At 44.8% G+C, this 25,195-nt stretch overlaps 1 protein-coding gene across 6 annotated transcripts in view; it reads left to right on the top strand.

Moving 5' to 3' along the window:
- The window catches only part of LOC125330721 (LIM domain containing preferred translocation partner in lipoma), a 333,960-nt gene that overhangs the window by 104,181 nt on the left and 204,584 nt on the right, over positions 1–25,195 (top strand). For all 6 annotated transcript variants that reach the window (XM_048314233.1, XM_048314227.1, XM_048314228.1 and 3 more), the window contains one exon: positions 12,784–12,985. In XM_048314233.1, coding sequence (XP_048170190.1) covers positions 12,793–12,985 — 193 coding nt within the window. In that variant the 5' untranslated portion in view covers positions 12,784–12,792. The remainder of the gene's footprint in view (positions 1–12,783; positions 12,986–25,195) is intronic.

The raw sequence follows: 25,195 nt of genomic DNA, 5'->3' as shown, positions 1-25,195 counted from the left end.
GTTTCCTGAGCTAATGATGGGGAATCAAAAATTCAGGGATGTGCATGTGTCCATGCATAGTTATGTGTGTAAGTTTGTATTCATTGCATGATTAATCAACCTTCCTACTGTATTTTGAGCCATTAGATCATAACTTCAGTTGGAAGGGCTCTGGATGGTGTGGGAGCTGCAGAGGAGGGACAGTGGGGCTGACATGAAGAGAGCAGGTGAAGCTGTTCCCTAGCGGAGGTGCTTCACATAAAATGGCCGTGGGGTAGCTTGTTTTAAAAAGGGACTTGGCTTGGAAGTGATTCCTTGGGATGATATCTCCAGCAGTGTCATCTCAAGGAACTGATGGAGCAATCTAGAAGCTTTAGAGCATAGGTTATGCTTTCATGTGCCCAATCTAATTTCAAAATAGGTATCTGTGTACCAGTTGTAACAGATGGCATCTTTCCATGGATCAATGAAATTTGTTGCTTAGGTTTTCCCCTTAGTGTTTTAAGCCCTGCAGAAACAACGGGCAGCTCAAGTTTCTGTATTGGTTGCATTTGCAGTTGATTTTTCTTCTGTGCCAAGAACATATCAATATAATTTCAAAACACTATTTTTTGTGACTTGAGGCAGCAGTTTCTAACTTAAAAACAAGAAAGCTTTGGGGAGGTACACACAACTCGGGTGCCTCAGTGAAGGTTATTTGACTGATCTCCATAGCCCATTAGAGTGTCCATGCAGAGGAGCAAGCATCTTCTCTCCCACAGGATCTCATGAAAAGAAACATGCAGTGATTTTAGTCTCAAATGTGGTTTCTTGATGCTGCCTTGCCTTTTGTCCTAGATACTTTGCAGCAAATGAGGCCAAACTTGCAGAAACAAAGAGTGGTGGAAGATAGGCTGTTAGACCTGATTTGCACAGATCCTGCTCTCCAGCAGCTCAAATCCTGCTCTCTGTAGCTGACAGAGAGCTGTGTGCAGCTCACCTGGGATGTGAGTTCTGCAGGAGCCGCTGGAGGTAATGAAGCACTTAAGGGCTGATGTGTTGAAGGTCCCCAAGGAATGATTAAGGTGTTGGCAGCTGTGTTACTTTGAAATATGTGCATTACACAGCAGAGGCATGCTGAAATGCCTTTCAGATGCTTGGTTGTGTGTGGGAACATGCTTTGCCTCAGACCTGTGAGATAGTGGTAGCAACTATTGAAGGGCATTTGATAAATGGAGCTGTGTGTGCACTTACCAGCTGCAGGACCCAGCTGCCTGCCATAGCACAGCTCAAAAACAAGTGGTTGCCAGCAGTGGATAAAATGCAGCAGCATATAAATATCTCTGGATATATTAAAAGTTTGGTTCTTCCTTCCCTCTAAAAGTACCCTCTGCTCATGATTCATTTCTTCTCTTCCATCACCCCCTGCCAGTCTTTTCTGAGAAAGTGCAGTGAAGGTAAAAGAGCATTGGAATGTTTTCCTGGAGACTGTCAGATTTGAGCTGTTTCACATCTAGGGAACTGATGTGGCCAGTCTAGTATGAAAACACTTTTGTCACAACAGAACTTCCTACTGATTTCTGGAAAGGGGAACAAATGATTAATTTGGGTGGTCAAAAACAGAAGACAGCAATGTGATAGTGGTGGAGCAACTGGAGTCAGCTTTTTAATAGGATGAACTTGTTTAGCAAACTTGCAAGGCCAGTGTGGGTGCCTGGCTGGGTTAACTTCACTGCTGGTACTGTGGTTTGCACCAGCTGGGGAATTATCTCCCAGAGCTTTGTGTATCACTGTTCTTGAATGAACGGACACTGAGTTAAAAGGGAAGAGCAGCAGTTTCTTGGGCTGGTGCTTGGTGCTTTTATGAGTTTCAAAGTAGAATTGAAAATCAAATTTCAAGCACTTGTCTTCTGTCACAAGTTTCTATTCAGAGCAGAACTAATGCCCTATGTGGATACTAAACCAGAGCTTTATCTTCATGACTCCAGAGGGTCATGATCAGCTTTGCCTTTGCTTTTCATATTCTTCTTCATCTGTTTTCCTGTGCTTCCAGGAACGCCCCCCCCCCCCCCCTTTGAACAGGTGTCTTCTTAATGAGCTCTATGTCATGTTTATTGCAAATAGCATAGGGGTAGCTAACACCACCTTGTGACCTCCCCTCCTATCCATGTAGCTGAGGCATTGTGGACCTCCTCCAGCTTAGTCACCATCTCAAAATGTGCCTTTTATTATTCTTTATTTCTTGACAAAATGACATGGAGCAGACACTGAACACCCAGTTAAATATGAGTCCAGTGTGTGCTGTGATTGTCAATAAAGCAAGCTGGATATGGGGCTGCTTCAGGAGATGCCTGGACTGTAGACTGAGATGAGTTACTGCTCATCTTTCCTCCTTAGTGCTGAGGCTGTTGTCCAGTCTTGAGTCCACCAGCTGAAATGGGACATTGAAAAGGTGGAGAGAGTCCAGAGGAGGGTCAGTCAGGGGCTGAGAGCCCATGGCCTACAAGATGAGGCTGAGACAGCTTTGGCTTCTGTCTCTGATGGAAAGGAGGCAAAGGAGTGGTCCCGTGGCAGCTTGTGACTACTGCCAGGGGCCTTCTGAACATGTCAGAGCCAAATGCTTCTGTCCAGATGGCAAAACAAAGTGTTGTGAACATGCATAATGGATGGGAGATTCAGCTGGAGAGTTGGAAAAGTATTTTCATTGGGAAAGTAGTGTAAGACTGGTACAAGTCACCAGGTAGCAAGGGATTCTTCATTTTGGAGGTTTTCCAGGACAAAGCCACAGCAAGCCTTACCTAGCATTGGTGGTAGTTCAGTCTCCTGCTACAATCAGGACTTGGTAGCCTGCAGAGATCCTCTGTCTTTCCTGACAGTACTGCAGGTTTTCAGCTTTTTTAAGGAGGAAGCAATTTAAATCGTTATTTTTGCTTTGTGTTGCAAAAGGGAGACAAGAAGACATTGGGGTGCTCATGTGTTGATGATATCAAGTCACCTGTTGTCGTGAAACTCAGAGAAAAGTAGTCTTTTTCCTGACTGTTTATTCAAAGGAGTTTGTGTACTTCCTTTCTTACAGTTTTCATACACTCAAATATCTTGCTTCCATTAGCAATCTCTCTGCAGCATCAATTTCCAGTCATCTGGTAGCAATTACTCTTCTGGGTTTTAAGGTAAAGGATTTTCCATAGGAAAAAGACTATTTCCCCTGATTATTTGCAAAGTGCTATGGGCTGAGCTACCAAAACCAAGGCACAGGTTGGTGCAGTACTCAGGAAGGAAAAGTCATCCAGGGATTTGTCATACTTGAAGCTGTGACTTCCAGAATGGCTTGGGATCTGAGGGAGGAAAAGTGGATCAGATGGGAGGAAGAGAATGAGGAACTAAAGATTTTGGTCCTGGACACAGTTCCTGCCCATTAATTGATTTAATTGCTTGATTTTTAGGGGCTACAGGATCAAAGTCTGGATTCTACTGCCAGCTCCATGAGGTGTCAAAAGAAGGTTATAGTGGTCATAGACCCCCACACGCTTCCTTCCTGAATGGGGCCTGTGCTGTGCCTGTGTTCTGGGCTGCAGCTCCTTTTCCATTCACAGAAATCCTCTTGATGGCTTGGGGTTCGATAGCCAGTAGCAGATATATTTTCTTCAAGGGAGGGCAGCATCCGACTCTCCTGCAACCACAGCTATTTTAGAAGAGGAGTGAAGTGCAGGGAACCCCATTGTAAATACAAAACCCACCTACACCCATGCCAGCTTTGCTGGGGAGGACCTCAGGCTCAGCACTGTTTCCTTATTCACTCCATCAGCTTCCCACTGAGCTCAGATCCCTGCTGTTTCTCCCCAGGCCGAGCCACACACACAGCGCTCTGCAAAGCTAATACAATTATCTGTGTGTCAATATGCTGCCACAGTCCCATTTGGTCCCACTGGGGTCTTGTTGATATCTCACAGCTGGGCTGAATGTTAGTTCTGCACAGTTCCTCCTCGTTTACTGCCTGCATCAGCATCCAAAATACCTGAGTTTGTTCCAACAGCCTTAACCTTGCTATGTCTTGTTGTCCTGTTTTCTTTTTGCTTAAGTGAGACTCTTGATATGCCTGATTTCAGTACATCTCCATCAGTTGAGAAGTCCAGTCCCTTAATAATTTTATTTGATGGATAAGCTCTGTGTTGCTTGGCAGTCCCTTGCTGAAGCAGGAAGCCAAGTACTGAGCTGTGCTATAGGCAAGACATAGAATATGGGCACAGAAGGAATAAAGGCAGCTTTTTTTGGCAGAGAGGTCTTGAAAATAAATTGTGTGCAGGAAAACAGTATTTGTGTAAGGGAGCTCATGATCTGAGACTCCCGAAATAACCTTCCTGCATCATTCCTGGTTTTGCTGTCTGTATTAATATGTGTCCTCTCTTATTTTATATAGAAATTTCTGAAACATCCCTCTCAAACTTTTCTTTGTGGTGCAGCAACATCCTCACAAACTTTTAGGTCAAGTTATCAGGGAAAGAGGCTATAACAATTGGAAGAAATTTGGCTGGCTCAGGGCTACCTCCTGGCTCAGGTCCTTAGGTTCAGGCATAAACTATATTTGAGTAAGCCTGCAGGTCTACCTCCTCTATTGCAATTGCCTTGGGGTTTGTTGTGGCCACAAGTAGCTGAGGCCTTGGATTGATGTTTTATCCAATATGATTATGTTTGGAGTAGCTGAGGATTGTCTCATGCCACAGAAGCCAAGAATCAGCTTGCTCTCTGGTGAAATTGCAATGCAGTCATTAGAGTTGTATTAGATTAGATAGATCTATCTATCTCCAGGGAGCCAGTACCATCTCTTTGTTTCAGTTCACATGGACAAGTCAAGTTCAATTTATTGGGATTTTAAAGCCTAGTTTGTCATCTGACACCAGGATGTGACATGGCTGTAAAAGGGAGATCTCATTCATCAGCTTTTATGCATGTGTTTTGCAGCAGCAGCCAAATTCAAATAGCCAGCATCTAATCCCAAAACTCCTAATGCAATTATATTGGGAAAGAAAAGAAGTTTTATGTTTAGTTTGCCCTTCTACCTTTTTCACTACTGAAGCTGATAGAAGAAAAATGAGCTAAGAGTGAAACCTAAGGGTGGGTTCTTGGTTGATACCAAAATTGTCCCGGAAGCAGGGTTTTGAAGTAAGAATGATTGTGACATTGGGTTGGTATCTGATGAACTGTTTTCATGATGACATTAACTTTTGTCAGGCATCTTTGTACCAGAGAGACTTTTCTTTACCGTCACATCTTTGCAGTCTCCGCTACAGACTTGCTGTCTTCCTTCTGTGTCTCAGAAATACTGTAGAACTTGTAGTGACTTAAATGTGTACAACGAAAGTCGCATCCCAAACTGGTATGGATCTTCTGAAAAATAAATGAACTGTGGATGCAGCTAGGAAAAAAAGTTATTTTCCAAGTATTGGTTATTTACTTAAAAGAATGGGCACAAGCTCTGTTCATTTGCAAACCACTGCAACTAGGGAATAAGGAATATAATGCTGCATTGCCAGTAGGTGATATTGCTGGCATATCTTAAGTGGAATACAATATATTGCTGCAAACTGGGAGGAGCTGTTGAGTCCCTCGAAGGCAAGGAGGTCCTGCACAGAGACCTTGATAAATTAGAGGACTGGGCTGTCACCAGCCATACGAAGTTCAACAAGAAAAAATGCTGGATTCTGCACCTGGAATGGGGCAATCCTGGATGTACAGACAGACTGGGGAATGAGAGGCTGGAGAGCAGTGCTGTGGAAAGGGACCTGAGGGTCCTGCTTGATGGCAAGTTGAATGTGAGTCAGCAGTGCCCTGGCAGCCAGGAGGAACAATCCTGTCCTGGGGTGCCTCAGGCACAGCATCGCCAGCTGGACAAGGGAGGGGATTGTCCCCTCTGCTCTGCTCTGCCCTGGGGTGGCCTCACCTTGAATATTGTGGACAGTTTTGGGCACTGCGGTGTAAGAAAGACATGAAACTATTAGAGAGCATCCAAAGGAGGGCAATGAATGGTGAAGGACCTTGAGGGGAAGCTGAATGAGGAGCAGCTGAGGGCACAGGGTCTGTTCAGCCTGGAGAAGAATGAGGGGAGGCCTCAGTTACAGCTTCCTCATGAGGAGAAGAGGAGGGGCAGGCAGTGCTCCCTTCTCTGTGGTGACCCCACAGTGACAGGACCCCAGGCAATGGGCTGAAGTTGTGTCAGGGGAGGTTTACGTTGGTTATTAGGAAAGGGGTCTTCCCCCAGAGGGTGGTTGGGCACTGGAACAGGCTCCTCAGGAAAGTAGTCACAGCCCCAAGACTAGCAGAGCTCAAAAAGAGTTTAGACAATGCTCTGAGGCACTTGGTGTGGCTCTTGGGGATGGTGCTGTGCAGCACCAGGAGCTGGACTCGATGATCCCTGCGGGTGCTTCCCAACTCAGCAGATTTGTGATTCCGTGAAACCCTTCTGAGTGCAGATGAAGTCAGAGCTGGCAGTCTGGGGTTTTTGAGTCACAGAATAATTGATTTTGATTCCTCAAGGGATCTCTGGAGGTCATCTGGGCCAACCCCTTACTCAAACCAGGGTGCACTTTGAATTTAAGTCAGGTCTTCTAGAGGATCCCATGGAAGTTTGATTGAAGCTGTTAAAGCCAGAATGAAATATTACCAGACTATATTCTTTGAGGAATAATTCATCAGTGCTCTAACTAGGTTTCTTTCTCCTTTAATTCCTCTGATTACATTAGTGACGTCCCACAGCAGGAAATAGGTGAATGCTCTCAGTCCTGTTTAACTGAAGAAGTGACTTTGATTTCATTTACTTATTTATTTTACTTTGAGGGAATTGGGATGAAGATACAAAACCTTGCCTTATCCAGGCAATCAAAATAAACTATGAATCTGAGAGGAAGAGGCAGAGTTAAACTTGCTCCAGCTGATAACTGCTGTGAAAGACTACAGCAAAGCATTAGGAAGTGTCCATAAACTATGTAGAATGGGTGCAGGCAAAGAAGCCTGATCCTGCGGAGATGTTTGCTGCAAGGACTCGGAGTCCACGTGCATCAAGTTTGCTTAGGGTCAGGAAGGCAGTCACTGGAGGGGGATAGTGTTTTCCATTCCTCTTCATCACTTCTCAGTGTCTCTTGGTGGCTCAGTTGACTCTTCTTAGGGCTTCACTGCTCACTGGTGGTAGAGGCCACATCAGCACCATGCACAGGATTCCCAGTGCTCAGAGTTGTTCCTGAAGCTTCGTGATGAAGGTCCGGAGTCAATTTGCTGCTTGGGGCGGGGAGGGGTTGAGGGAGGAGCTTTATTGGACTGGCTAATATTGCAGGAGTTAAATTCGGAGAGATGTTGTGCAGATCAGCAATGATTAAGGGAGTTCCAAAGGACTCCCAATTCCCCAAATCACATAATTTGCCATATGATGTAAAATTGATGATAATAAGTAGTACCATATGGGAAGGGCATCCCAGGAGAGCTGCTACTGAGTTTATAAGTACCTATGGCACTTACTGTGTTTGGTTAAAGACCTTTAATGAGACCTGAATTTTGACGCTATACCCTCTTTTGAAGGCCACAAGAAGTAGGAGAGCTTCATGGCTAGAGATCATGCGCCATAAATGAAGATACAAATTCATTTAACCTTCAGAGGGGAACAGTGCCAAGAAAAACAAGCAGCTTTGGGAGTTCGTAAAGAGCAAATCTCTCTGGTCAGCCTCAGTCACTGCATTTGACTAATTAGAGGACTGGAGGTGATGAGGACAAAGCAAAGAACTGTATTTTAGCAGGGCATTTGAGGTTTGCAATTTGGGGAATTTCAGGCAGAAAAATGAAGACAAATCGGCTTAGAGGAGAGACATCCAGAGATGTAGGTTACACTTCTATCAGAAAGGGACAATGGGTGGCATGATTTTTGCAGGGCGAAGGGTGTCCCCTTGGTTTAGTTCTACAGCTGATTTTAAAATTCATTTTGAAGGTGATGAAGTGATGTAAAGTCAAAAGTTTTCTCTTTGAGTTCTTTTACATGGATGGAAGAGAAGGGAGAGTGGGGAGGATGCAGTCTGCCTTTCTACACTTTGAGACGAACTTGAGTTATCAAGGGAAGGTGATGCTTTTATTGTGTTTCAGAGAAAAGCCCCAACACAGCTTTCAGTCACATCTACTGTCAACAAACAAGGTCCTAATTCCCCATATCTAGTCAATCTCTTGGCCTTAGGAGTGATGGTTCACTGTGCATGGGTGATACTAAGACAGAACATCATAGACCTACACGAAGCCAGTGAATTTAGGAAGGCGTGGGATGGAAGACAGAGCAGACAGTCTGGAAGCACAGACGGTTGTTGCTCATTTTTTGTTAAATACTGTTGCTACCCACTACAAAGCATTAGCTTAATTAACTCAGGGACAAAATCTTCTGTCGTGGCGAAGTCCATCAACATCCAGGGAGTATTTGGTCCATGTTACAAATATGAAAATGAAATGAAGATTTATTTGGGTACAGTCTAATCACAGAAAAGCCAGCATGTCTCAGAGATGAATGTACTAACAATTTCAAAAGTAGACAAATTGGTACTCTACCCTTCCATTGCTTATCAGATGTAAAGATAAATTGACTTGGAACCCTCAGTGTTTTACCTTTGCTTCTCAAAGGTGAATGGCATCCTGTAATTAAAAGCAAAAACAAGCTCTTATGCCCACACATTTGAAAAAAGAAAAAGGCAATGAAAAAACTTTGTCAGGCTGTTATTACTGCATGGTATTATCTGCTATTGATATTCCTGGTCTGACATTTTTAGATAATGCGGTCTCAGCTTGGGATTCGTGGATTGCAGTTCCTCTGCTGTGGTGTATTCTTTCATGGTTAGAATTTTCTGAACTTACAGCATTAAGATCGTCCTAATGATAGAACCAGAGCACACTGTTTGCCTTATTTATGCAGTGTGATTTCACTCTTTGCTCTTAATGCTATTTATCATGGTTAGTCTGGTCTTATCCTCTGCCTCCAAAAGTAGGTGATGACTAATGCTTCCAAGGAAGGAAGGATAACAGAATCTCAGGCATCCACAGCTGATTTCAGTCAGGTTTTTGTTTTTGATATTAGTAATCATTTTACCTCTTCTATTTTAAGTTACTATTCTTAAAAATGGCCTTACACTGTCAGCTACCATTTCAGAAGAGGTAGCTGGAAAATTGAAGACAGTTCAGAGTAAACATGCATGAAAGAATCAAGAGAAAGCTGTCCTTTACAGGGAGCTTAATTGATACTTAATTTAAATGTTTTGGTTTGATTTAAGTAATGATCTGGCTGCATTCTGAAAGGATCTGCATAAGGAAGAGAGGCAAGTCTGTAATGCAGATGACAGGAGCAAAACAAAATGCAATGGTTGGAGGTGGAGCTAGCTAAATTTTAAGCCAGACATAAAGGAGAAGATGTAATTATGGTGCTTAATTGCTTGTCCACACAATTTACCTTATGCTGTGTTGGGTTCTCCAACACTTGCATTGTTTCAGCTGAGGCTACATGTGCTTTATAACAAATATTCTTCAGCTCAGGAAAAGCTTTGTGGAGCAGTAGTTGGTGATGGTTCAGATGGTCAATGAGAGGCTTTCAAAGCAGTGGCATAAAGAAGATTTAAGGGTTTTTTTGGTGGGGGATGAGGCAGTGAATTTGGGAAGGGGGTAATGCCAGAGTGGTCAGTGAGTAAGGAGTCACAGGAAAAGCTTTTGTAGCAGTCAGACCAGGAACGGAGCTGTGAATTACAGCTGGCCAAGGATGGCTGTGGGAGCGTGGCAGGTGATGGCACCACAATGACTCACAGGCAGTGACATATGTAAGAGTAAGTTTAGAGTAAGAGAATTAGTTATAGGCCCAAGTTCTCCTGTGCTGTTTTGATTACTTGTCCACATCACAAAATGTTCTGCTCCAAAGAAGCTTCTGATGGAAAACCAGGCAGTATTGCAGTGAATGGAGAGGGCACTGATGGCTTTGTCTGAATTAGCCAGGGTGTTCCACCGTGGAGAAGGCTGCTGAGAGGCGGGGGCTGTGCCTGTCTGCAGACCACTGTCCCTTACGTTCTTCCTTGTGTTTGGCCTTCTACCAGCTGACAAAAAGGAGGGAAAATAATAGCAAACCCAGAAGTTTAGCTTCAGCTTTTAAAAATAAATGAATTTATTTTCTTTTTCTATGATCTTGCAGAGTAGTTAGGCTAAATTTAATTGACGCTGGGGAGCTGGGGCTGGAACAGATGAGGAAAAGGGAACTTGCTGAAAACACTGTCAGGGCACAGATAGCAAAAACGAGTTGCAGTAAATGCATAACAGAAAATGAGACGGGGAGAAAGAGGAAGAGAAAAGGCTAATGGGGAAACAATTAGAAAATACCACCATGGCCAAAACAAAGGCGTTAGAGGTTAGCCGAGAGGGAGCTGTGTGCCAGCTTACAGTCAGCAGCTGAGTTACAGCAGTGTGGTCTCCCTGCTCCCAAGCTGTCCATGGGAGCAGGCTGCTTTTTAAGCTCTTTCATTGAAATTCTCTCATTGTCTTCAGCCGTCCTCAGTGCTGTGCAACCTGGCTACTGAAGCAGACGTTCTTGGTTTGTGCATCACACAACCCGTCCCTGTCATCAGCCTAGCAGACTGTGAGAGTTCAGTGGGACCGAGGCATGCTGCCTGGGGGGTGGTTAAGGAACATTCCAGAACAGGAATGGTTATAATCTAGTCAGTACTGGGATTTTGTTTTTCTTTTGCTTTGAATCAGTATGGAGGCACTGTCCAGTGTCTGAGGGTGCTCCATTGCAGCAGGATGAAATCCATCTCTTTTATATGAGATGTCAAGCCAGAGGCTGAAAACCTGTCAGAATTAAACTCCAGGATGCTTTTAGCGATGGGTAAGGTACAGTCATCTTTGGATGTAATAACTCTGCAAAGTGCAGACTTGTCCTGTTAAGGCTGACTGCCCTCATTGCTTTCTGCTCTTAAAACCTAAATAGTTGCCTGAGTTTTATTGCTGCTTTTACAGTTTTGAAGGATGGAGGAGGAGGAGACAGCAGTGTAGGTGAATCTACTGCTGGAGTGACGGTTGTTTTCCAGGTCCATCAGGCCTGGTCTTGGTAATGGGAAGTACCAGGCAGTGGGACCGTGGTTCCTGTGCCCTTGGCCCCCACCCACTATGACTGGTTTCCTCTCCAACCCTGTGGGGAGGACCTGCCTTTCACTTCTTGCTTTCAGAATGATGCTCTGCACTCTTACTGTAGTGTTGGACAGCAGGCCTGTGAGGGAGGAAAGTTGTGTCCTTGCAGCTCAGCCTTGGATACATCTCCGGGCTGCTCCTGCCGTGTTCCTGGCTGCCTCATTTCTAGCCAGCTTCAGTGGCTTCCCTTCACTGGTATTCAATTCCTAGTGCAGCAGGCTCACTTCCTAGTGGTAGGAATTGTGAAACCACTGTCTGCATGTCAAACAGTCTGACTGCATGATCAGGAAGAGACAAAAGTGTTGGGACTGATGTTTGGCAGTTCCTCTCTCATGCAAGGAGTGATGGAGGCGGAAGATGACCAAAAATTGTCTACCTCATAGTGTTGGGTCAGACACTGGGGCTTCAAGTAGAAATTACTCCTCAAGCAGGAAACTGTTTCCTGAAGTAAATTACTGGTTGGAATAAGCACACATGTATATCCATCAGTTTTAGCATTGCTCTTAGCTGGAGGTGCTGGCCTTGCACTACCGTGTTGAGACCTTGATCCTATGTCTTGTACTGATCCTCTTCCATGATCAAATCAAATCTTTCCTGATTGGGTCACAGATACCTGCTGGTTTTGGTAGACTTAAGGGGTTCTGACACCAAAGCAGTGCATGGGCAGAAGTGACAGGGTGCTCAAGAGCTCCAGAATTAGCATTAACTTTCGTCTGTGTGGGGTCTTAATTTCTCCATCACATCTCAAATCCAGCTCCATAGGACCATCTGATGGTACAGTAGGACCATCATTGCTACCCAGCGAGTGTGGTTTGTGTGGGGTGAAAAGCACTTGTTTATTGCAATGAACAGGTTTTTTGTAGGCAATGTTTTCAGCAGCATGTGAACCCAGTTCTCAAAAGTGATGTAGGCTTTTAAGAGGCTAAAGCCAAAATTTTCATAAATAAGTAATAATTTGGGCTGCCTCTGTTTTTTGTTACACAAGTCAAAATGTCTAAAAGGAGCCTGGTTGTCAGCAGTTATGAGATTCTGGCATTTTTTCAAGATTGACATGCTTTTAAAATGTCTTAAGCTGGGCATTCAGAAATGGAGGCATCAAGAATGGTTAGCTGCTTTTGAAATCTGTTTTCTTAAAAGTCTGAATGAAAATCACTGGGGCATGGGGTCCTAAATGACATGTGAAAAAGTGCTAAAAGTGTATTTTGAAAGTGTGTCTGCCTATCTGTGACTAGACCTGTCCCCAGAGCACCTGCACTGTTGTACATTAATGTACTCAAAAAGGCCTAACAGGGAAAGGCAAATACACCCCTACTGTGCTGAATGCAGGGTGGGATTGATGGGCTGCTTCAGGGTATCAGCCTGTCTCTGCTCTGGTTTGAAGAGGGAAATAGCAGTGATTTCTGCAGGTAGCAACAATAACCTGATCAGTAATTCTGACCTGCTGGGGAGAGAAAGACAAGTTTATATCTAAAGTTCTATACATTAGGAACAACGTGTTTAAAGTTAAGCATGCACCAGTTAAACATATTTTAAAGGCTTTTGTAGGTTTGATTTCATAAACCAGCAAAATAGCAGGATTGCAACTGTTATTTCCCCAGCCTAAATTCCTAATGTACAAGTGACTCTCTTTGTGTCTCCTCTCAGACCTGAATCATGTCCCACCCGTCCTGGTTGCCACCCAAGAGTACCAACGAGCCTGTTGGTCATGTTACTGCAAGGATGGAGACCACACACACCTTTGGGACTCCCAGCATCTCCGTGTCCACCCAGCAGACCCCAAAGAAGTTTGCGCCTGTGGTTGCCCCCAAACCAAAGTACAACCCATACAAGCAACCAGGAGGTGATGGTGAGTATTTATTTTTTAGGAAGGAACCACAACTGCCTAGTTCAGAGGAACTGACTGCTAACACAGGCTGTTCTTGATTTGTTCTTTGTTGGTGAGTTTGTGGGAGCCTCTCTTTTTCAGATCATTCAAATCAAGAAGAATGTGAAGGTATCTCCTGCCCTTGCTCTGGTTAGTTACCCCCCTGAGAGGTGCAGGGCTGGGAGAGGGCACGAGGACAGATCTTTCTTGGTTTTAATTGAAAGCAGATGTCCTATGTCCAAGACTGGTACTTTTCAAGGGGTTTTGCTTGTTTGGTCCCTGCTGGTACATGATGATTCAAGGAGCTTGGGCTCAAACAACCCTTTTCGGTATTGGTTCTTTTACCCCAGCACAGAGGGAATGCTTTACAAACAAGGGATTTATCTGTGGGAATAGGAGTATAATTGGAGGTGGTAGGGCATAAGTTTGGCCAATGAGTCTTGAAGTGTTTCTTCCCCAGTCTGCTGGCTGGATTGTTTTACTTTTGTTCTTTCCCTCTACTATGGAACACTCTTGAATATGAAATAATTGAGAGGATGTTTCCATGACCATTGCAATGGCCTCTGGAGCTGTTATGTCAGCAAGACAAAAGCCTGCCAGTCACTGTGTATCAGCCTTCCTTTACTTCTTGCTGTGAAAGTCCTCGTCTCTCGATGTAGTTGAGCAACAAGAGTGGGATTTGGGTTCCTGGCTCGTGGACACATGGAGGGAGGGAGTTCCCAGTAGCAGGAGTGCGTGGCTGGGAGCACCTGGGATGCCCCTGGCTGACAATGGAGAGTTTGTGATGGAGCTGCAGCAGAAACAAGGTGAAGGCCAAGGATTTTAGGAGAGAGTGGTAGCTGTCTTGGCAGAGCATGACATTTCTATCCCTAGTGATTTACTGTAGGTAGAAATGGGGGGAAGTTCTTCCCCTCCTCCTCTCCAACCTTTCTCCAAAGAGAAATTCAGTTGTGTTCAAGAAAATTGCCAAACCAGCTTTTGTATCTGGTTTTGGATGCTCTACATTGTTCCTTCACCACTTTTTCCTCTTTTGTGTTGAGCACAATGAGATAAATATCACCTGTATATGTTTTCCTCTTTCTGCTCTATCTTTTGAAAGCGTATGCATTTTCAGGAAGACTACAGAGTAATGGAAAAGAGAAGAAAAACAAAGCAGCATATTAAATCCTACACTTGAGTGATTTTCTAAAGCTAAGGACATTTTATAGGAAAGTTGGAAAAGCCTGATGAGTGTTTTGGTTTTTCTTCCTCTGCCGCTCTAACTTCGGAGAATTCAGAACGAAAAAAGAAAATGTGTTGGAGGGGGAAAAGCGAAGTCATATGCACCTGTTCTGCTGCCTTCAGTAACAAAACTTAGTGAGAAATAGGAAGAGAAAGACATTTGGAATTTAAAAAGTAAAAAATAATCCATTTCTCAAATGCAAAGAAAATGTCACCTTCAAGTCAAGTGGAAATTCTTATTTTTCTAATTCTCTTGCAATTAAAAATAATAATGGAAAATGACCCTTTTTTCCTAGGAAATCCGTTCCTGATCAGTCAGTATTTTTTGTGTGAAAAAGGTCAGTATGTCTTAATTGTCAGTGCTTTAGTGATTGTAGGTCTGATTGTATGTGACTCAGGAACATTAGCACCTTCTAAAAAAATTGTGCTTGCCATTTGGGGAAGGAGGTTTTCCCAAAGAGCAGAGCAGGCACTGCAGGCTGACAAGGGGACACAAGACATTCAAACGTTTCTCATGTGACCCAGAGTACCTGGGCTGGAAACCAGGAGACAGTTGGGAGCTCCCAGGGGGCTTGGTCAGTGCAAGTCCCTTGCCTTGTCTGATGCTGGGCTTTTAGAGATCACATCATTATCTGACAGGGCTGGAAGGGCTCAGGGTTGGCCAAGACCTGGTCAGGGATGGGCTTAGTGAAGTGACAACATGCCTGCAGCTTAAACTAATCCACTTTCAGAAGGTGACACACTGCTGGTCGCTGTCAGCAGCCTGTGCAAAGCCACTGCCCATCCATATACAACCCTGAGAACGTGAGTCTTCTGGGATCTTGCAGGCAAGGGATGAGGGGACAGTGAGAAATATTTTGCTCGATGTGCTTCATTCATTTTCTATGGCTCCCTTCACTCCTCCAGGCTCCCTAATTTTTTTTTTTCAATGACCTCCCTGATTTTTGCAGCAATAATTAAGCCTGGGAGATGACTCCAAGCCTCACTGGTTCCCTGCTTTACAGGGGCACTATCATTCTGCCTAAATTTGTCCTCTGTTGGATACAGGTCTTTCCCACCTGGTTAGCTGCGAGTCTGTAGGTAGGGGAGCAGCAGCATCCCCTTGCACCCTGGTGTGTTTTCATCCCTCCTACCCTGCCACAGCTGCTTATCTGGAGGCACATGGGCTTCCCATGCATCCTTCTGCTGGAGATGAGTGGGAGCAACAGCACTGCTCTGGGGAAGGGCTGTCCTGGGGCTGTTGTGGGTCAGGGAGTGGCTGTGCTCATCACAGCCTTGCCTGCCCCAGCAGTGTCACTGGATTTGGCTCCCTGCAGCCTTTGTAGTATCTGGAATCTCTCTGGGAGACTGGCAAAATCTGTTCCTGGTAATTGCTTCACCTGATTGCTTTTAATGTTTAGGAATATGTATCCTCTGGCCTTGTGGTTCTTATTATTATTTTGTGGGTGTGTTGCTTGCACGTAGAGGGTCTGTCCACCTGATCACATTTGTGTTTTTATTTCTTGATTGTATTAAAAGTAGAGGGAAAAGACACTGGAGTGACAGGCCATGGAGCAGGTACTGTGTGTACCCCCCTCTCCCTCCCATCTCCCACCAAAGCATTTCCTTGGTCTTACCTTGACTTCGATTTTACTTTTTATTTCCTGACACCTGCACAAAACTCAGCTAGAAGGTGCTGATTAAAAGCTACTTAATGGAACTTTTACAGAAGTTAGAAATGGTTACATGACTGAAAAAAAGTGAAGTGGCAACAGCCAACATTTTATAAACCAGAAGCATTTTACTGTGATTTGAAGCACTCAAGGCATGTGTTTAGACCAGTGAAGTTGCAATTTTCCTGGTGCTGCTAGCCCCCCTTCTTGCTGTTTGCCACGCTGAGTTGCTCAGCTTGTTTTGGACCAGATTTATCAACTCATCAAAGCAGAGACCATGCCTTGCTCTTGCAGGGATCTGTTTGGGGGCCCCTGGGTATGACTGCAGTAGTGGTAAAAGTAATGATCATCATCATCAATAAGACCGTAGCTCTGCTTAGCATTCTGCACAGGTCTCTGCCATGCAGCCAGCCCAAGAGGTAGGCACAGCCTGTTTTTATAGGTCCTACAAATGCCTGCTGTGGTCTGAGCTGGGTTCCTGGAGGGCTTAGTGCTTCCACTCCCCACTGTGGTGGTTTGCAGGGGATTAACCTTGCCTGATCCTGGGAGGTGTGAGCACCACAGTTCCTGGGAGGTGCTGGTGCTCATCATCTTGGAGAACTCTGTATTTACCCCACAGAGAGAGGAGAGCTGTTCAAGCTTGGGGAAGATCTTTATCTACAAGGTGAACAATTGTGCATGGGGAGGAAGTGTAGCTGCTGAGGAATTAGGCTGGAAATCAAAATTAGATGTCCAGACATCTGAGCCATAGCTCTTAAGAGTTTAACTGGGGTCAGGGATGGTCCTTGGATGGAGCTAGATGTGTTTGAAGTTTAAGAGCATCTTCTCTTCATGCTGGGAAGATGAGTCCTGAGATGGATGAGGTATCAACCAGCCATGCGTCCTGACAGTCTGCTTCTTATATATTTGGCTTCTTTCTCCATGCTTATGTGTTTGGTGTTTCCTGCCCCCTCCCTCTTTTCCTCAGCAGACCCTGCCCAGCAGTGTGCACAATGGGTTTTGTCCTACACGGAAAATCTCTTAAAGAAACTAGTATCTTTTTTCTGAGGGGTTGGTATTAATTTTGTTTCCTTTAAAAGCATTGGGTGCCCCATTGTTTAAAGTGCTCAGGGTCAGGTTGGACAGGGGACCTGATCTAGTGGAAGATATCCTAGCTGATGGCAGGGGCTTTGGATTGGATTATTTTTCAAGGTCTTTCCAATCCACACCTTTCTGTGGTTGCCCTTCCTCCTTTCCCTGCCCCTTGCTTCTCTCCTGCTCTCCAGCTTTTAAACTTAAAATGGTATTTCAGCATCTTCAGCAGAGCTGGAGCCTTAGGGAAACACTGCCACACAGGTGTTCGCATCGATGCTGGGCTCAGGAAGATGGAAGGATTTATAGCTTGCAAATGAAGCAAATTCCATTTTTGCCTTAGTTCCAGAAAATGAGGCCTCACCCTGCGAGGCAGACTAAGGAGGCATCTGGTGTGGGGTGAGGTTGATGATAGCTGATCTGCTGGCTTTGTGCCTGCTGCCACGGGGCTGGTGCTGCTGCGGTGGCACTGGGGGTTGTAAGGCCAGAATCGGGGGCTTCAGAAACATGTAAAAATCTGTCGTCAGTTAGAGGTGCTCAGAAAAGTCTGAGTCAGGGCCACTGGATGACTTGGGAGCAGTGAGTTAGCAGTGTGAGTTGCCTTTTGGTTTGGATCCTTTTGGTTTGAATCTTGTTTTGGTAACCACAAAAGTTCTTTCCCCCTTGCCTGCAAATAAAGCTCTGTGAGGCCAGCAGAAAGAAGACTCTTCTGAAACAGGTGGAGCACAGTGGTGGTGAGCTGGGGAGGCTCAGCTGGATTGCAGGGTTGGGCTTTCCAGCCCAGCATTTGTGAGCACTAGGGCAGCTCCTTGGGGATTGAATACACCTCCTCTGCCACTGTGTGCAGTCACTTGAAGGATGATTTCATGGCAGTGGGGAAGGATATGAGTCCATCCTTGCCTACTGGGAAGTGCAGATCATTGCATGGCTCCCAGGAGGTCTCCTGCTCCTGCAAAGATGACTCTTTCCACTCCGAAAAAACCTAATCTGTCATATTCTTGCAATGTCTTTTGTTCGTGTGAACAGGACTGTGTGTTTTTCTCAGTCTGCCTGAGACAGAATGAGATGCTGCAGTGCCAGCCCTGGTCAGAAAGGGATGTGCAGGCAGCACCCTCACAGGGCATTCACTCCTTTTGGGGGGCTGCCCAGTGCTTGGAGGTGCTTCTCTGTCACACTCTGGGGCTCTCATGACATGCTTTACAAAATTAGCCATTTTAGTTTATGCTCTTGGGTACTTCTAAATTCAGTATTTGTTAGTGCTGATGTCTTTCCTTGTAATTGCCATCCTTGGTGAATATAGTATTTGCAGAAACAGTTAATATGGATTTAATAATGGAAACTAAATGAAGGGATGAGACTCAAAGCAAGCTCCTCTCTTCTCCTTCCTTTCCTTGGGCACCTTTCTGATAGGGTGAACAACAGGTCTCATGTGAAGGTCTTTGAGGTTTTAATTACTTTTTTTTAAAAAACATCTCCCTCCGTTTACCTTGGTTGGAGAAGTGGGCTAGTGATTCATGAGACAAGGCAAATAAGCAGGACCAGCTCCAGGGCAAGGCTCTGTTGTGGATACCAGTGTGTGTTCTTGAACCCAGCTGATCTGGGTTTGCCAGAGCTTGACTCTCTGTGCCCTCCTCTTCCTCATGTGTTTGGAGGCTTTTGAGCACTGGCAAGTTATGTTCTGCTATGTCTGTAGGGGTCTGGGAGCATGACTTAGCAGGCTGTTTGTTGTTTTGCTGTTGGGGTTTTATTTTTTTCCAGGCAGATATACCTAGTGGGTTTTGTTTACAGCAGCTGCTATCAGTAGCTCTGTCTTAGTTTTTGAATCTTGGGTATGGATTTATTGGACTAGACACCCTGTGTGGTAGCTGTGCTGTTCTCTGCTCTGCAGTCTTTGACAGTTCATAGGGGCCCACAAGGTCCAGAGTCTATTCATTACTTGTATTGAGAGCCCTGAAAGAATAAATTCAGGCTGACCTGACAGATTCTGTGGTTGTTTCGGGTTTTTTTCCTGGTTATCTGTGCTGGGTCTGTTCCATAGCAGGAGGAATTGTCACTAGTGGAAGGGCTGTGTTGGCTGAGAGGCAGAGGGGTGTTGTACCTGCTCCTTGGAGCAGGAGCTTCTGCAGTACTGTACTGGTGGTTGGAGGGAAGCTGGGATGCAGGCACAGTGAGCTGTCTCAGCCATGCTCCTGGAGTGGTTTTGTGTGTGCATTGTTCAGCACTAACATGGGATGATGCAATTATCCAGAACTGGACAGGCAGCAGGAGCTGTCTTGCACATGTTAGGAGTTACGCCTGTGGACCATTGCTGCTGCCCAGATGAGGCGTGGGAACACGTTGTTATTCTGAATTGAGTCCTGTGAGTACCAGAGTATTTCCAGTGGGATCTGCTGGCCCCTCTCTTGCTCCTCATCTCTGCCGCCAGCTGAAAAAAAATCATTGATGCTTCATGGGGGGAGGCAGTGTCTCAGTGATGGGACCGAAAGATAGGCTGAGAAGTGCTCTAATGCTTTTCTGGTCCCGTTAATTGCAGTGGATGCTGTTGTCCCATCCCTCACAGGACAGAACTCATGGAGCTGAAAAATGTGGTGTGAGTAAAGAGGTGACCTTACTGTTGCAAATCATCCTGACTGGGCCTGAGCACAGCCTCCATGTCAGTTCTTGTTTATTAGAAAAAGCTTTTTTAAAGTGCATATTATACACTTTTAAAGTCTTTCTTAATCCTTCCTTCATTTTTCCATGTGTTTTTTGTGCTGAATGAGATGCAGCAAATGAAGCAATACTTTATTCATTAGTGTCAGAACTGCATCATCCACAGGCTCTTAGAAAATGCAGCCGGTGAAAATGATCTTGAGGCTCCAGGCCTCTTTGTGGTGGGCTTGCTACCTTCACACAAGAGCATTTAAAGTACAAACAAAGCCCCTGAACACCACAGAACGTGTGGGAAGGCAGGGGTCCCTTGTTAAGGAGTAGCTGTGAACCAGTTTGGGGCAGCCTTTTGGAAGTGTCCACTGATTTCTCTCTGAGGACATCCTCTCTCCCGTTGGTTAAGAACCAAGCAAAACCAGTTGGAAATGAGTGGTGGTTCTCATTTGTATAAAACTGGATTTAAACTGCCCCAAGCAAGCTGGGCCATGTTGAAGAGGCGTGGGACCAAGCTGGTGCCTTTGTGCCTGGGCAGCGTCGCTCCACTCAATAACTTCTGAGTTACGGGTGTAGGGATTTATGCCCAGTTGTCTACAGCACAGTGACCAGTGTCAGGACCTGTGATTCTCACCAGTGTGAATAAACTGGCTCTGTGTGGGGCCCTCTGTCTTGATAGCAGTCATCCCAAAAGTTGTTGTGCTGGATAACAGTGTCTGCATCTGTTGGTTTGTTTTTTTGTTTTTTTTTTTTTTTTTTTTTGCCAGACACAAATCTGTAGAACTGTGTCCTGGCTTTGCTCTCAGGATGAGCATTTTCTTTTTTGAAATACCAGCTCAGAAAAAGGCCCTAGGAAAAATGCAGCTTAAAACAAGGGCATAAAAACTGTTATTGAACCAGTATACTTATCTGTAGTTCACAAAATGTCAAGTCAAGCCACCAGGTTTTATTAAGTATTCTGACTGTGTTTTGTTAGAATTACAAATATTAAATTTTCACAGCCTCTGGAACACATTGCCTCTTATTTGGGAACTACTTGAAGTAGTGCCTAGCCTTGGGTTTCATTCTGGTGAGTGAGCTTGTATTTTCTCAGTTATTTGGTATCATAAAGCAAACACTGCACTTCTCAGCAGGTAGATTCTTAATTTTTTTCTGCCTTGACTATTTTTTCTCATTTTCGTTTTCTCCTGTCTGTCTGTTCTTCCAAGATACTATATTTAATTTTTCCACTTCATTATTTCAAACATCGAATAGTGATTCATCTTAGCAGTGGCCTGTTCTGTGAACCACAATAGTTTGGGTAGAATAAAGAAAAAGGGCAAAAAAGGGAAGGGAAAAAGAGAAAGAAAAGACTTTTCTGACACACTGAAATGGAAAGGAACCATCGTTTTATAACTTGAATTGCAAACATCTGTCATCAACCATATCAAACCTTCTGTTAAAAAGATAATGTTTGTCCTATATGTAGTTTTACATGGCTGTATATATGTAGTTTTACATGGTGCCCAGTCAAAGCAAGAGAGCAATGCTAATGCAGAAATAGCTTGAATTCAAGCAGGCAGCACTTGTCCCTTTTATTTTAATCTGAAATGTTAACATCCTCCAGATGCTAGTCTGTTAAATAATAACAATTGTTATAGGACAGTTAACAGTCAAGTAATACTTTTTTTTTTTCCCCCTGCTTCACACAATGCTGCTTTTCTACACACTGAAAACTAACCATTATAGTAAAGGATTTTATGTATGCTTTTCCTTTTCTCTGCATCAAGCTTTTCTATTTTGCCAGGCTGAGTCCTGCTAAATCAGAGCAACCAGTAAATGTCTATTGGATTATATTACAGGTTGGTGTAATAAAAGGTTGGAAGAATGAATGAGCAACTCTTGAAGCCGCAGAAGCTGTGCTTGTGGCCAAAGAGCAGGCATTTCTGGCAGTGAATCCTACACAATTACAATTTGGACTAAATATACAAGGCCTGAAATGTTTGTTGCTAAGCAAAGCATGTTTAGGTGGGGTTGGCACAGGAATTGAGGGTCCGTGAGCAGGACTGAGAGTCCCATGGCTCTGCTTCGCCGGGGGAGGGCGATTTTGCAGGAGATGAGCAGGGATCTGCTGTGGTTCCTAATAAGCAGTGAATTAGTTTCCCACTATCTGAAAATTCCCCTCCTGTCTTCTTTAACCAGCACGTGCACTGCAAAGTCACAGCCATGGAAGGAAGTGCAGGCATGCTCCAGGGGCTTGACTGGGGATTTACCCAAACTCTTTGAGGAGCTGTAGTGCAAAAGAGTCGCATGTCTCTTCCAACTCTTAATTCCTGTGATGACAATGACTAAGGAAGGGTTTTGATTTCGTCTAGACATGACCCAAATCATAAAGCCAAACCTGGTGTTAAGGGCTGGTGGGTAGAAATTGCACTGTCATGACAGCTGGCATTTGTTGTGCAAAGCATTGAATTTATGGGAAATGACATGGAGATGAGGAAGGAACCTGTGCTCTGGGTGGGTCATCTCTGTTACAAGGCCCACTTGAGAAGTTTTATTAACTGGTGTTTCTAAATACTCTGTACTACCCTGTGGTATGAGGGTCTGCCCAGGGGTCCTGCCACAGGAGTTGCCCTGAGTGAGCTGGTGGGAGGAGAGGAGGCCCTCAAGAGTACGAAAATGGTACCAAAACAGTGTGGGTAAACACAATCTTTCAAAAGTCGATTTAATAGAAGAAAGTATAGAAGTTTGAAATTTATGTTATAAAAAGTGAATGTGGTGAGGGTTGAATTCGTACTGAGTGGAGACTGATGGTCTCTGAGGTTGGTGGCCCCATCCTTAGAAGACCAGTTCTTTGGTAATAACATCAACAAAATCAACTTTCCTTAACTTTTTGCCCCATGTACCCCTCAGTGCAAGCTCCCAATCCGTGCTCCAAGTTTCCTATCTCCTCTGCTGGCTCCATCCCCTATTCTTTTTTGCAGAGAATACAGTACCAGGCTGTGGCTGCATCTGCATGAACTGAGAGCCTGTTGGGCATCCCCGTAGCTTCCTTGGGACTGCTGGACACCTACAGTTGGATATATTTCTAGCTGCTTTCCTTATCCAGCTGCTTTCCTTATCCATCTCATCTCTTTGCAGGACCAGGTCACCTCTTAGCCTCTCAAGTGCCATGATCAGCTTTACAGCATGCTATCAGACCCTTCAAGAGAATGTTCTGACCCAAACTGTGCTGTCTGTTTGCAAAGTTTATTTTTCAAGAGAATGAAAAGGAATAATCATAGTTCCTAGGTCACTTCTCGGGAAGGGTAAGAAAGGAAGGTCGCTCAGTGAGGATCCATTAACACCGTTCTGGCTGTCAGACGGTGAAGCACAGGAGGTAAAAGTCCATTCTTCTCCCTTCCCAGTCCTGTGATTTAAAATGTTTGAGCGTGCACTTCAGAGCTGGGGAAGTAAAAGCCCCCAGTTGTGCCTGGAGACTCTCCAAAGGCCATGGCGAGCGAAGGGGCTGTGGAGTGTTAATACAGTCCATTATTTTGTAACGAGCCCGATGTTCTTGTATGAGCCGTGTCGGGCTGTTGTCTGCACGCTGTCTTTGCTGATCACAGTAATCGGGTCATAAGAGAGGGAGAAGTAATAGCGTGTCTCTTAGCAACCAGCCCCAGGAGAAAGAGAAAATTACTCAAACAGACTATCCAGCCAGGGAAGTAGAAAGATGAAATTTTCTGAAAGTCTGTTGGAAAGTGCTCAGGGACATAATTCTTTTATGTGTGAGATCCTTACAGGCTGGATCCAATAGTATCAGATGCTTTTTTTTTTTCTTTGTTGTCTTTCTGGTAAACTTTTATTTTTAATTGGCCTCATGAAAAAAAAAAAGGGGGGAGACCCCTGTGAAACAGAGACATTTTGAAAATATAAGGGACAGATTTTTGTATTTTTGACGATGCCAAGGAGAAGGGAGGGAGGGGGAGGTCAGTGTGTCTCAGGCAGGAGATGAGGGGAGTCTCTTATCTCTGCATGAGTGCTTTGAATGCTTCCTATGTCAGTGTGAGCCAAAGCACGTTGCTGTATCTGCCAACACTGCAGTGGCATGTGCAAAACAAACTTGTTGGGTCTCCATTGCATAGCACAGGGTGTCATGTCTCATGAGTGTCACAAACCGTGTGCTGTGGTGATTGATAGCTTGGCAGAGAGCTGGACCTGACCTGCCCTCCCAGTGGCCGTGCCAGGAGAGCCCAGCTGAGAGGCCAGGCAGAGCAGGTACTGGTTGAGTTCCTGCCAGGAGCCTTTCTCTCATTGTCTTGGTTTTTTGTCCTCATTTAAGCTACTGGTTTGTGTAAAATATGTAGGGAGATGTCTCTGAGACCTTCTCAAAGACCATTTGGCCAATGTTGGCCCCAGGTCTCAGAGGGAGGGCAGTGGCAGGAGCAGTCTGGAAGTCATAGTAATAAATTAAAGCATTTGCAGTTTGTGTATGGGATGGGGACAAGTTTGTGTGCTTGTATCTTATACTTCAAAAAGTTTCTTTTTCATTCCAGAAGTTGCACTTCTGTGGTCAGCTAGTCTGCATCCTTCCCAATGGGGTATGCTGACTGCTTAGGGAAGGGGACCAGGCCTGGCGTGGTCTGCCCATCCTTGCTAAGCAAGAGCGTAAATCTGTGTATGTTTAATGGAAAGAAGGGGAAATACTGTAAAATTGTTGAGAGTGGCCCAGATTTGTGGTTGCATCCTTAAAACTATTGCAGGGACAAAATGTTTCTGAAAGCCTGGCTCAGTCCCTGGCTTTGAGGAGACGTAAGGGAGCTGTTGCATATGTGGAGGGGAACAGGCACTGATCCAGCTGCTAGTCTGTGCCCTTCCTCTGCTTTTGTGTTCTCTGTGATACCAGGGCACATCTAGATTGTTCAGGGGGACCAGATCACCTCTGCAGGTGGTAGTTTGATGATCAGTAACAGGTCTACTTGCAGATTCATGTGGTTTACTGAAGGGTACAGCCATTCCCCCTGGGGATCCTGGACAGCTGGGTAAAAGGTTCAGGTTGATCTGGACTGCTGTGGTTGAGTTGTTGTTGGTACCTGGGTTTGTTCAAGTCTTGCTAAAGTTTTTGGAGACAAGGATGACTTCAACATCTTATCCTGGAAATAATCTGTAGAAGAGAGGAGACAAACCTCAACCTTGCAGCTGTACTGAACGAATATCTTAGGAGCAACATCTACTACTGTCAAAGAAAAGTGAGATAAGGAACACTATTAATTGTGACTTCTTCCAAGAAAATCATAGAAGCTGCTGCTTTGCTGTCTTGTCATAAAGAAGAAAGACTTTCTTCCTTAAAAGTTTAGTAATTGAAGACCTTCCTTGCTATTTTTGTGAGTACCAGTAAGTGATGTTTCCTGGAAATTTTCCCCCAGCTCTATAAATACCATCCCAGGGCTTACAGAAGTGACTCACTTTGGGAAGTCAACACCATGCACTTCCTCAGCACGGCCTGGCAGCCCCCCAGCCAGAGCACACAACTTCTGCAAAACTGCCAATTGGTTGTTCATCTGCAGTACAATTGGGCTCCTTCTTGAAAACTGAATTCCTGTTGCTCATTCTGACCTTCCTGTCAGGTTAGAGATGATGGCAC

This window comes from Corvus hawaiiensis, chromosome 10 (genome assembly GCF_020740725.1).
Source record: "Corvus hawaiiensis isolate bCorHaw1 chromosome 10, bCorHaw1.pri.cur, whole genome shotgun sequence".
Classification (NCBI taxonomy): Eukaryota; Metazoa; Chordata; class Aves; order Passeriformes; family Corvidae; genus Corvus; species Corvus hawaiiensis.
Note: the sequence above shows the minus strand (reverse complement) of the source record. Positions and strands in the feature narration are given on the sequence as shown.